At 35.7% G+C, this 13868-nt stretch overlaps 1 protein-coding gene across 1 annotated transcript in view; it reads right to left on the bottom strand.

The window, feature by feature from the left end:
* Window positions 1-5341: 5341 nt before the first annotated feature.
* Window positions 5342-13868, bottom strand: part of LOC109173549 (probable acetyltransferase NATA1-like) — a 21651-nt gene continuing 13124 nt past the window's right edge. The window contains exons 2-3 of the mRNA XM_019322788.1: window positions 6121-6631; window positions 5342-5376 (exon numbers count right to left, since the gene is read on the bottom strand). Of these exons, the coding sequence (XP_019178333.1) occupies window positions 5342-5376; window positions 6121-6631 (546 nt within the window). The remainder of the gene's footprint in view (window positions 5377-6120; window positions 6632-13868) is intronic.

Below are 13868 nucleotides of genomic sequence, written 5' to 3'. Positions count from 1 at the left end.
CCTGTCACAAATTTCTCTATCTTGGTCATTTCTTTAGGCACCAACTCGGGCGCGAAACGAGCTAGCTCGAGAAATCGTTTGTGGTATTCCATGACCGTGGCCATCCCTTGTTTCAGGTGGAGGAATTCTTCGTACATGGCTGCCCTTATGTGTGCGGGGTAGAACCGTTCCCGTAGTCGCACTTTTAGGGACTTCCAGTTGAATCCTGGTTCTTGCCTATAAGCAGGTCTTTTGTGGACCCACCAAAGGTCAGCTTCATGTCCGAAGTAGAATGAGGCTATTTCTACCCGGTGTCCCTCCGGGCACTCTACTACCTCGAAGATCTTGTCGAAGGTTCGGATCCATTCTTCAAGGATTGTGGGGTCCTCTTCCCATGAGAAGATAGGCGGCCGGTGGTTCGAAACTTGGCGAGCTACATATGAGTTTCTGTTTGGTGGTGGTGGTCGATTATTGTTATGGAGGACAGCGTCGCTTAGTGTCTAGGCGACCTGAGTCAGTTGCTGTAGATTCTGAACTAGTGATTCGTGAGCGGAGGGTTCAGTGGTCCTTGGCTGACTTCTTGTTGGCGCCATTCTGGTGGTTTACAGGGCCAATGTCGATTGTAATGGTAAGTTAGGGGTTCGCATCCTTACCTCGATGCTATAAGTATTGGGAATCTTTAAACTAAGCACATAATAGAGTGAGGAGAAGTTAGGCAGACAATGACAGATAAACTCACAGCCTCACCGCGCGTCCTAAGACTCCTAAGTCCTAAGTATTTAAACACCTAGAGTTACGACTAAGCATCTTAAGGTCTCAAACTTAGACCACTATCCTAGGTATAGCTTTAGATTCTTAGAGTCTAACACTTAACATCCCTAGTATGAAGTTACCTAGAGTTCGAGCTTAATGTCCCAAAGTCTTATCCTAAGGGCATTGTCTTAGGGTCGAACTTAGGCTCTGATACCAACTGTAACACCCCTAAATTTCAAGGTATTTAAAACTTATAAAATAAAGGCGAATTCATTGATTAAGTCCCAAATAGAGCATGAAGCTATCCATAAGAGTCAGGGTGTTATGCCACACCTAGGTTTGAGAACCTAGGTGCACAGGCTAAACTAACTAAGCAAAAGGAATCCTCAAATCAATATTCAATACAATCACAAGGCACGCAGGCCACTACTGAGCTAAAACTAACTAAGCTAAGTCCAAGGCTCTGACTAGCACGCTCCGAAGCTAAAGCTCATCACCTGAAAAACATTCGGTATTACAACCGTCAGCGAATAATGCTGGTAACCCACTCCAACGCGTTAAGTACAATATAGGTAGATATAAGAAACTCATTTTGAAACTGGAATATATATATACTTATGAGACTCTAGCTTAAATCCAAGATCAAGACTCAAGGCATATAACAGACTCAATATCATAGAATAATCATAAGAACTAATAGACATCCTAGCCATGCAATGCAAGACATAACAAGTAGATAAACATGCAAATAACTAAGGCATTCAATACAATCAATTAGCAAGTAGTCAACAAAGCACATAATTCCTTATATCCTCACCCCTTATGCCTCCGGGCAACTACATGCCCCCACCGACGAACCCACCTTTCAACCACCAACATATCAAGATGGTGTCATAGTGCCATTCAATGATCCGCACCTCTAGTGCCAATAACAAGGGGTTAGCGCATATAGCTCTAACATGACACCGCAACACTTATAACATGACCCAATACTCAACGGCAAGCTAGTCAAAGGTGGGTGTGTGCCTTTAGCACAGTCACCGCTATGGTCTGTACCTTTAGTACAATGACCGGGCACAAGTGGTGCCAACCGCTAACAGTTTATTTTCCACCAATCACAATCTCATCAATATCATTATCATCATCATCATCAGTTACATTGGCCATTGCGCAATGACCACGATACTCATCATCATCAATCAATCAACACATAATCACATAACAAGCAAGACACAACAACAACGACACGTATCACACATAGAATCCTAGAATGATGCCTAAAACACCAAACGAGGCTCATACACGACAAATGGTGTATAACAGGACACAACGGGACACGAGGAAATATCAAACGAGGAAAAACACCACGAACCACGCCGGGATTCCAGCGAGTAGGTGGCGGGTTACTATTCCAGCGGGTGGCCGGCGGGCAGACCACCGCTCGCCGGCTGCCCGCTGGAACAGTAAATGCAGGCAGCGGGTAGGTGGCGGATGGTCAGTCCCCCACCTACCCCCCCCCCCCCACTGATACACATGCAACTTTATGGTCTCGGGATCCCCTGTGGAACCCGAAACCAAGTCCAAACACATATATAACGACAATACCACGTATTCAATTAACGGAATTCCACGATATAACCCTAGGGCTCTAGACACAGTCAAAATATGAGATCATTCGTATAATTAATCATAGTATCAAGAACATCAATATTATCACATAAACATCAAGATTATCATATAAGCACAATATAAATCTTAGGCAAAGCTCTATCAAGACTCAAGCACAGGATCATATATCAAAGGAGCCAATGAATAAGATATAGCAAGGAAAATAGATTTTGTCGAGACATGGGTTACCTCTTAGCCTTAATCAATATCCTTGGCTACTAAGGTTCTTTCTCTAAGATCTTCTTCCTGTGAGTTCTCCTACGTTTGATGGCAGGGTGATTCCTTTGTAGGTTTCTTTCTAGGAATATCTCGTGTGGTAGAATTAACTATGGTAGGGTTTCTAAATGCTTCCTAAGTCTCTATGTATATATTTAGGAGTCCTAACTAGGGTCTGAATAGTAAGGATCCACTTATCTTATTCATTATAGGATTAAGGATTTGGTTTTAAGAATAAGGGTCCATGATCCATGGTGGGCTACATCGATTAATTAAAGGGAATCCTAACCCAATTAAATCCTTTCTAATTACTATTAACGGAATCGATTAAATAATTACTCCTTGGTTAGAGGCCGTATCACGGGGTGTTACATCCCCCCCCCCCCCCCCCTTTACATGATGCTCCCGGGGGGATATTTATTCTAGGGTACAAGATTCTTGCAAGGAAAGTAGGACTGACGTAGAGCAAATTCTATAAGGGAAGTAGGGCTGACGCAGAGCCAATTCAATTAAGGAATCCAACCTATTAACTACCACAACTATCTAAGCCAATAAAGGAAGCTGCTTAAATAAATGAAGAGATCTCCGTAAAATCTGCTTATAACCGCCTCTGGGCAAGCACCCAGTTGGGGACACCCTGATTGCCAAGGAGATGCGTAAAGGGGCCGTAGTACTCGGCCGAGGACACCCCAACCGCGGAGCCTGGTCACCCGATTGAGTTCCTAAGTGGTACCTTGCCGAGGACACACCACCCGCAGAACCTGGTCGCCCGTCTGAAACCTGGAAAGGTATTTGGTAAGGGACACGCCGACTACCAAGGCTGGTCGCCCAACCGTGTCTCATATATGAACCCAATCGAGGACACGCCGGCTACTGAGCCTAATCAATCTACTCAAGCCGGTCGATCCTCGTCGGAGTAAATGCCCATTCTTGTGGACGGTTGGCTGCTGAGGATGGCTCATGTAATCTCCAGGCGACTCATATGGTGGACGGGAACTATGGATGGCATCCCCATTTGCTAAGTATCGATCCCCGCCTGAATCTGACTGCCTTGCCTTATACACTTGACCGGCTGCCTGATTTGGGTTATCTATCAGTACTAATTGCCTCGTTAAAAACCTGAACTTAAGAAAATCTCGTGGGGAAAACTTAGTTAAGGGAAAACGAGTACAGCCATAAGCCTTCAAGGCATAATCTTCAGGATTTTGGGGTTTGTCTATTTAAGTGCTTGCCTTCGAGGCATAATCTTCAGGATTTTGGGGTTTGACTATTTAAGTATTCGCCTTCAAGGCATAATCTACAAGATTTTTGGGTTTGAATAGTTAAGTATTTGTAGACAACTTACCCCATTAATATATCATACTCGTACCTCGTTAAAAACCACACTAGCAAAACTCATTGGGAGAAACCTAGCAAGGAAAAGAATACATGGTATGTATATGCTGCAAAAAGTATAATTATTACTCCTTTTAAAACCCAATCTACAGGATTGACCAATCTACAAGATTGAATCGAGTGAATGTATACGCGGCAAAAAGTAATCTATCAGTCCTTTTAAGACACAATCTACAGGATTGTCCAATATACAGAATTGTCCAATCTATAGGATTGACTTGAGTGAATGTACTTCTCGTCTCCCCCTGAAGATAACAATCTTCAAATTTTACATTGTTTAAAGTAAAATCATTGTTTCAAAAGCTTGTAGAAAAGGGATATGGTACAATCTTCAGGATTGCCATTAGAATTTATCATATTTTTTCATGATCATCTGGACCAATAAAATTATTTATAGTTTATATTTTGTTGCTCCCGCTAAATATAATAATTTTCTTTACCTACGCATATCAATCTTATGGATATTTTGTAGGTATACATTTGCTAACTTGTCACTGGAGCAAATCTTCTGGACAAATATTTTATCACTCTTTTAGAGTTCATGTGGATCAGAGTATTTTATATAATGAAAAACTATATATGTTTTTATTTGTCCCATGTATGATGACTTGTACTGCTGATAACGTGTTGTGTCAGATTATGCCCGATGGCCTTTAGCTCCTAACCGATGAACTTATGCAAAATAGATAATATTGGATGATAGAGCGAAAGAAGACAATAGAATATAGGATAATCAGATTTCATTCATCAGCATTCCTTGATCAATACACTATCATCATAACGGAAAGCAATAATGACATATATAAATACTACCGTTACATTCGTTATACAAACTATACATAATGTCCACAAATAATATTTATAACAGTGTGCTTATTATTGGAAGTAGAAACAAAGACTATATAACTATAAATCAACTGTTAAAATATCATTGATCATAAATTTATTAAACACATGTTCTCAAAATTGTCTTTTGACATCTCCAATATGGGAATAAAGATGTAAGAAGGGTTGGCTGAAGGAGATTTAATCACCGGATATTAAATTTCCTAGGCGAGTGGTACGTGCAGGCACTCACTAGTGTGTGCTAGCAGGTGCCACTTTGGTGAACCATTATTAGTGTTTTTTTTAAGGAATATATATTGTTTATCCTCAACTGTCAATATGACTGTTGAATAACGTCATATTGACAGTTGAGAACGGTCAATATGCAAATGACGCAATTTTTCCCCGAAGAGAGGAACTTGTTTTTCAAGAAAAAAAAAAAGAAAATGATGTGTGACACGTGATTCCATGCACTACGCAACACTCGCAAATGGTGGGGGACAGTCTATCTCCCACCATTAATGTTCCATTTAATTATTAAAAAAAATAGAAATTAAAATTAGCCTCAACGGTTATTTTGTCGTTGAGGCTGAAATGAAATTTATTTCATTTCTTTCACTCAACGGCTATTTTTGCCGTTGAGATTTTTTTTTTTTTTTCTAAGAGTTAATTACCGATTTAGTGCCTCAACTATGAGAATTTCACCAATTTGATCCTCGACTACCAAAATTTCTCAATTTAGTCCCGATAATGTTTTTTTTTAATACCAGAAATGGTCTTAGAGTCAAACTATCGTTTTAAATGCAATAAAACTGAGGACAGATTTGTAATTTCACTCCCCAAACCGCCATCTCCTAGGACGTCTTAGAGCAACACCTCTCCGCCCAGAACTTCCGGCAGGCCGACGAGGAGACCCGTCGCCTCCTCATTTCTCTGGTCGGCGACGCCGCCCAAAAGCCCGGCTACGTCTTCTTCTCAAAGGTCCAGTTCATCCCCACCTACGACCTCTGGTACATCGACTCCCTGTGGCAGAAACACAATAACGAGAAATTAGGCTACAGCGTCCAAAAATAAATATGGAATAAAGTGGGAGAAGACTTCACAAAGCTCTTCCTCAATCTGGGGTGGATGAAGAAGCTCGACATGCAGGTGGAGCAGTACAATTACCGGTCCTTCCTCGACGTGTTCACGTGGGAGATTTCCGACGGGGTACCGTTGGACGGTCACCTACCGTTGACGAACGCTCTGAGAGGAACCCAGTTTTTCAATAGTATTCTCACCCGGCCCATTCAACTCTCCCGTACCCCATCTTCGCCGCCACGGCTAACAACAACATCCACCCGAATCCCTTCCTCTGGTAAGCCTCCCGGATGAATATATCCTTGATGTAGAACCCGGGTTTTGCCAGAAACGAGGAGTAGTTAGGGGAAAATAGGGTGTACCCGGCAACGGTGGTGCCGGTTAGGGCTTGGTACTGGAAGGTTTCGGCACCCGGGTCGTCGGTTTTGAGGTCGAGAGTAACGATTTTGTTGATAGGAGTGAAATGAGGGTTTTCAGGGGCGAGCAGGAAGGGATTGGGGGAGACTTCTAGGACGAAGACGGTGAAAGAGGCGAATGACGGGATGGGATTAGCGGCAGGGAAGAGGGTGGTGGAGAGAGTGACTTCGGTGGCGAAGAAGAGGTGGGTGAGACGCTCGAAAACGGCCATCTGATGGATAAGGTAGTGTATGTGGGGGATGCCGGCGGGTGTGGCGAGATGGATGCAGGTGAAAACTCGGCGGCCGGTCGGAACTATCTCCTCAATTTAAATTATTCGGTAGAGCCTAAATTACAAATCTGTCCTCAATTTTAACGCTTTAAATGATAGTTTGACTTTAGGACCATTTCAGGTTATAAATGCATAGTTAGGGACTAAATTGAGGAATTTTTGTAGTTGATGACCAAATTGGTGAAATTGTAATAGTTGAGGGACTAAATCGGTAATTAACTCTTTTTTTAAAATATAAATTGCTTGAATTAAATTTAAAACTTAAATTTTATAAAATTTAAATATATTTTATTTTTAATTTATTAAATTATATTTATATTTAAAATTAGAAATTATAATTATAAAGTTGAAATTAATAATTATAGAAAATGAATAAAATAATAAAAGATGTATTAAGAGTGTGAAGGAGTAGGGGCACAAAATGGGTAGAAAAGGCAAATTATGATGTGGATCCGGGTCCATCTTGGCGTCATTTTGCTTCAAAACGACGCCGGCTAAATTTTATTTTTTTTTTTTAAATATTGCTTCCTTCTTTGCCGTTTGTCTTCAGAATTTGTTCCTCTACATTCCCAGTTTTTGAATTCTATAGTCACAATTTGAGAAAATTTCAATTTTAGTCATATGACTATAGGGGTCTTGTTAATTTCAGTCCTTGACTTTTAAAAGTGTCAATTTAGTACCTTAACTATGCAATTTTTGTCAATTTTGGTCACTCTAGCCAAATTGCCAGTCAAATTTCGTCGGAATATTTAAATTGTTAAAATAATGAGGGTATTTTGATAATTTCACGTCTCTTTTCTTCTTCCCAAGCGAGTTCATCCATTCCTCTCCCGTTTCCGGTGAATGCAATAAACTAAGATGATGGGGAAAGGATGCTTGATGATATTAAAGATAGGGTTTAGAGGGGGAAAGAATGCCAAAAACGGGAGAGAAAGAAATGGACTCGTCGAAAAAGAAGAAAATAGGCGTAAAACGATCAAAATACCCTCATTATTTTAACTATTAAAATTTTCCAGCGAAATTTGGCCGGCAATTTGACCGGAGTGACTAAAATTGACAAAAATTGCATAGTTAAGGTACTAAATTGACACTTTTAAAAGTCAGGGACTGAAATTAACAAGACCCCTATAGTCATATGACCAAAATTGAAATTTCCTTTTTACAATTTAATAACTGAATATTCACAATTTTAAATTTCAATATACAAAATTACAGAACTCAATATTCACAAATGTAGAACTCTATATTCACAATTATATCAACAGTATAACACAATTTTTGAATTTATATGTATAATTTTTGAACACTATATGCACAAATATATATATATATATATATATATATATATATATATATATATATATATATATATATATATATATATATATATATATATATATATATATATATATATATATATATATCATTGGCTGAGAAAACGGTGCCACTAACGGCACCGTTATTTCAGATGTGCAAAGCTGTGTCGTTTTGGACCTGGGTCCACCGAGTCCATGACATAACAATTGGGTAAAAAATGGGAGAAGGATGGGAGAGAAAATAGGATATGAAATTATTGAGTGATGTGAAAGAGTTGGACACACAAAATGGGGAGATAAAGAGAGAACCATTATAGAGGCCCTTATGGATTTAGACCTGGAATTTATATCATTGAACATAGTCAACATAGCATTATGGATTCTAAATTGAAACGACGATGTGCATAATTCATACTCGTATGGTACAAATTTTCATAACACAAAACAACGCAAAACATATAGACCCTTGATTTATACGACGAGGTACATAATTCATTCTCGTAAGGTATAGAATTTCATAACACAAAATGTTGCATATACATGTTATATATTTACTTATTTTTCAAATTTAATTTATATACATAATTTGTGTTCATAGACACTGAATTTCATAACACAAGATAGATAAATTCGTAACATAAGACACAGTTACTAATTTGTTTCAGATACACAGAATTTCTACTCTTAAGGTACAGAATTTCATAATGCAAGACACAAAAAGTCAGTAAAACAAAAAGTCAATAACACAAAACACATACACATGAACCAAGGTCCACAATGAAGTGTGGGCCTTGGTCCATATATAAGGATTGTTAGGCAGCAACTTTTTTGCGGACCAAAGCTAAGTCCACATAGCTGTATAGACCATAAATATAAGTTACTGCGTACATCCGTACATTTTTAATATACTAAAAGTACATTATTTGTATATTGAATTTACATTATTTGATATATAGTATATAAAATAATTACTTTCAGTACTCAAATAATGTATTTTCAGTACTTAAATAATGTCTTTTCCATAAATACAAGTTACATTATATTTTTAATATACTAAAAATGCATTATTTGTGTACTGAATGTACAATATTTGATATTGTACAAAATAATGTACTTTCAGTACTCAAATGATATACTTTAAAATAATGTACTTTTTATTTGGGAAATAGCAATTAAGCCATCGAACTCAAATAACCCCCAAATAAGCCATTGAACTCGGAAAAAAAAAAAAACAATTAACATTTTTAACAGGTTAACTTTAGGTTTTTGTTGACTGGATTGCCAAATGTTTATTTTGTTTACATTTCTTTTATTATAATCCTCTTACATAGTAACATATTTCAAAATAATTATAATCAAAATAGTTTTATCTTGTCGAGATTTGATTGATTTATTTATTTATTATTATTTTTTCACTGAATTTTCTATTGAAAAATAATAATAAATAAATAAATTAGATGTAGACAAGACAAAACTATTTTGATTGTAATTACTTTAAAATATATTACTATGTAGGTGGATTATAATTAAAAAAAATGTAAATAAAATAAATATTTGGCAATTCAGTCAGTAAAAATCTAGAGTTAACATGTTAAAAATGTTAATTGCTCTTTTTCCTCGAGCTCAATGGCTTATTTGAGTATTATTTGAGTTCGATGACTTAATTGCTATTTCTCAAATAGTTCAGTGACTTATTTGTACTTTATCCCTAAAAAATAATGTATTGGGAGAAACCAAAATAAAAAATATTTGAACGCCAAAAATCCGAAAACAAAGAAAGAATTCACGGTGGATCGAAGACCCCTTGTATCCCATGTCTTCTTCGTTCTTCATCGCTAGAATCCAAAAGGAAAGGGTAAAAACAAAAACCTTTTATTGAATTTCAAATAACGATTAATTAAATTTAGGAAAAAGTGCAATTTTCGTCCCTAAGTTATAATGTAATTGTAAAATTCATCTCTAAGTGTTGATTATACTCACTTTTTGTCTCTAAGTTATCATTAATGTTGCACTTTTCGTTACTTTACTTATAAAATATTAAGAACGAAATTTATAATTTTAGTATAACTTAGGGACGAAAAGTAAGAACGAAAGAATAAAAAGTGCAACGTTAATAATAACTTAGGGACGAAAAGTAAATATGACCAACACTTAGGGGCGAATTCTACAATTACTGTATAACTTAGAAAAAATTTCCCTTAAATTTAACTCTAATTAAAATTCATTATTTTAAACTAAACTTTTTAAGTGAACAAATTACCTAGACCTTTTAAATTAACTGTACATCTGAATCTCAATGGGGCAATAATATAGTAATTTTGGCGCAATTCTAGCTTAATTGGTTAGATAATTAGTTAGTAACCACAATGTTTCAAGTTCGACTTCTTGTATGCGAGAGATACTTATTACTTTCTTGGTCTGAGTCAGTTATCTGTGGGTCACTTAACCGATTTACCTCTTTGTATTTCCTTGCCAACTAAAGTTATGATGCAAGTTTCATCCAAAATGCATATTCAGATATCGGTGGGAGACTTTCATGTAAATCAAAGGATATTGTAATTTTATACTACTACATTATATAAACATGAGTGTATACATATTAATTTACCTAATAGTGAATCATTTTCTTTCCATTAATTCAAATATATAGTTACTTAGCTTAAATTTTAAAAACTCCCAACCTTCCATTAATTCAAATATATAGTTACTTAGCTTAAATTTTAAAAAATCCCAACCCAAAGGTCTGACAGAGGGGAGGATATATGCTTAGCAGACAGGGTCAAATGCAGGTGCGCACAATGAATTTATCCACTTTGAGCATAATCCCTACGTTGTGGCTACTGAGGTTCGAACCTAAGTACTGTCTAGTGAATCGGTGAGCAAAGTCCGTGCAGGTTGGTTTTTTTTTTTTTTTTCCAAGGGTAATTAATATTAACATTGGTGCAGAACTACAGATAGAATGATTAATATAATGAATACAAATGAAAAAAAAAAAAAAAAAAAAAAAAGATAATAATAATGTCCGTTTGTCATATGAACGCAGCGGAAATCCAGGAAGCAAATTAAAGGGCGGAAGTATTATAGCATAAATACAGTGCAAAAGAGAAGAAAAGGATGCAATTGACGTTGGATTAACAGAAAGCTTTAATTTAGTCGGCATATTAAAAAAAAAAAAAAAAAAAAAAGTTCCCACATCCTATGGATCGAAGGCCATCTGTATTCATTTCCTTATCATCTCCAAATCCCTCCCCCTTTTTCACAACTTTAATTTTGTTCGAGTGGCAACAAATACTTGTATCTGTTTCACACTCCAAATGGCTTCCCAAATTTGATTCTTAACAAACTTCTAACTCCTTCATTTATTTGTTTCATCCACTGTAATAATGCTAGTCCTTCGTTGAAAACTTTATCTATTTGATAAGTAAAGTTCTGACGACGAATACGTGATCGTTTCTTACTATTAATTAAGCGGTTTGGCATATGAGAACTTGGTATTTTTTGTTTTTTATTTTGAATTGAAACGTGAGAGAACACGGTGTTCTTGTATCATAAAATGATTTGATACAGTAGTATTATCCTATATCATGAACTATCGAATATTATATGTGTATCATCGAATTTAACGATGTTAGTCTATAATGCAGATTTTATCGAGTTGATGCATGATTAAGATTTTGACATATTTTACAATTTATCTTATATATGTTGGTTGATTTTGAGTTGAAGAGAAAGTACTGTGCGTACTTTTATTCAACCACAAACCGTTGGCGGCTAGCTAGATACCATAAATATATACATTAATACATATTATATGGATTAGGCATCCGGTAATTAATACATTCAATTTCATACATCATCATTGTTGCTACCAGCTGCAAGATGGATGACTATTAGATCAGCACCGTCGTCTGAATACGACTCTTAGTGAAAAAATGATTTCAGAAACGTACAGTTATATTACATACCAAAAAAAAAAAAAAAAAAAAAAAGTCTCAAGTATTTGGCGAACCGTAACCGTAACCAAGAGGTTCGATGTGTGCTTAGCTTATAAATTTTATATACAGAGTATTATTTTTTAAGATAATTGGTCAAAATTCAAATCTAGTCGATTAATTATCAGATGCCATAGCTTGATATGCCAAAATAAAAGTCTTAAGTATTTGGCTAAGTGTAACCGAGAGACTCAATGTGTGCTCATAAATTTTATATACAGACCTACAAAATGTTACGGAGTATTTTTTAGACAACTAATCGAAGTTCAAGTCTAATCAATTTCCCGTGACCACAGTTAGGAATCAAGACATAATAATATAATAAGAAAATCATCTTAGACGGATACTTACATACAATAAGAAGATCATACAATAAGAAAATCATCTTAGACGGATACTTATATAATCAAGACATAATAATATAATAAGAAAATCATCAAAAAATAAGAAGTTTCATTACACACAAATACTTACATACATATATACATACTTAGACGGATTCAGAAAATCATCTGAGTGGTGACGAATATTAAATGACGTTAGAAATGTCAATGACAAAATATCAAACAACTATAATAAGGTTAAAATACAAAATACATTATAAAATACAATATATTTATGAGAAAATATGAAACATAATCAATTAGATAAAATAATTTGAAAGACAATATATTCATAAATACTTTTAAATTTTAATTTCTTTTAGTTACATCGATTTTTCTAAATTAATTTGAATACAATAAAGTATATTATAAACTTGTATACAACATTAATTAAATGATTTATAAAACTAGACTAAAAGAGCATTTAATTTGTTAATTAAATGATTCATAAAATGTAGATTAAAAATATTTAATTTATCTTGTGAAGAAATGAAAGAGAAAAGATAATTAAAAGTGTTGCTAATGAGATTTGAACCCATGACATAAGCCTTTTATATAATAAAATTTAAAATTCAACCAACTAAGCTACTCAAACTACTAATGTTTTCAACATATATATAAAGGGGTGGGGTGGGGCAGTGGGGGCAACTGCCCCCGCATTGGGTCCGCCCCTGCATACATACATACATACATAGGATCGCGTTCAGGTGCGAACTGCTCACCTAGTAGAGAAGTGAGAACCATTCAACGTTGTCCACGTGTCTAGATCTAAGGGATGAGAAATAAGAACCACTCACAGTCGTCCACGTGTTCAGATACGAATCAGATGTAATTTTTAAAAAAATGACGCGGTGGCATTTTTGTAAATAACTCAAACTTTAATTTGGTCCAAGTAAATGTGTTCTAAGTGCAAGTAAAATCACTTACAAGTGCACCTATTTTTACTGACAAGTGCAAGTAATTTACCTTGTTAACATTCGTGTACCTAGGTGCAACTAATTATAACGTTAGGTGCACTTAGTATTGATGCTAAGTGTAAATTTTACTGGCACTTGTAATACATTTTACTTGCACTTGTAATACATTTTACTTGCACTTAGGTGCACTATATGAAACTACTGCTTGCACTTGTAATACATCTTACTTGCATTTCGTTGTTCAATTATTTACGAAAATGCCACAGTATTTTTTAAAAAAATCCTCGATTATGCCATAATTCACAAATTAGTCCTCGACTATTAATTTTATCAATTAAGTTCTCAACTATTCAACTCTTACTCAATAATTCACAAATTAATCCTTCGTTGAGGACCTTATTGAGTAAGAGTTGAATAGTTGATGACTTTATTGAGTAAGAATTGAATAGTTGATGAGGATCTTCTTGAGTAATGATTGAATAGTTGAGGACTTAATTTGCTAAAGAGTAAATACCCAAAATGGTGCCTCGACTGTAGCTAAATTCACAAATTGGTCCTCAAGTATTGATTTCAACCAATTAAGTCCTTAAATTTCCAAATTTGACCCAATTTCGTCCTCTATTGAACCCACCGTTTACTAACCGTGAAAGCAGCTA

The sequence above is a fragment of the Ipomoea nil genome, unplaced genomic scaffold (genome assembly GCF_001879475.1).
Source record: "Ipomoea nil cultivar Tokyo-kokei standard unplaced genomic scaffold, Asagao_1.1 scaffold0482, whole genome shotgun sequence".
NCBI lineage: Eukaryota > Viridiplantae > Streptophyta > Magnoliopsida > Solanales > Convolvulaceae > Ipomoea > Ipomoea nil.
The sequence above is the reverse complement of the archived record's forward strand: the minus strand, read 5'-3'. Positions and strand labels throughout refer to the sequence as shown.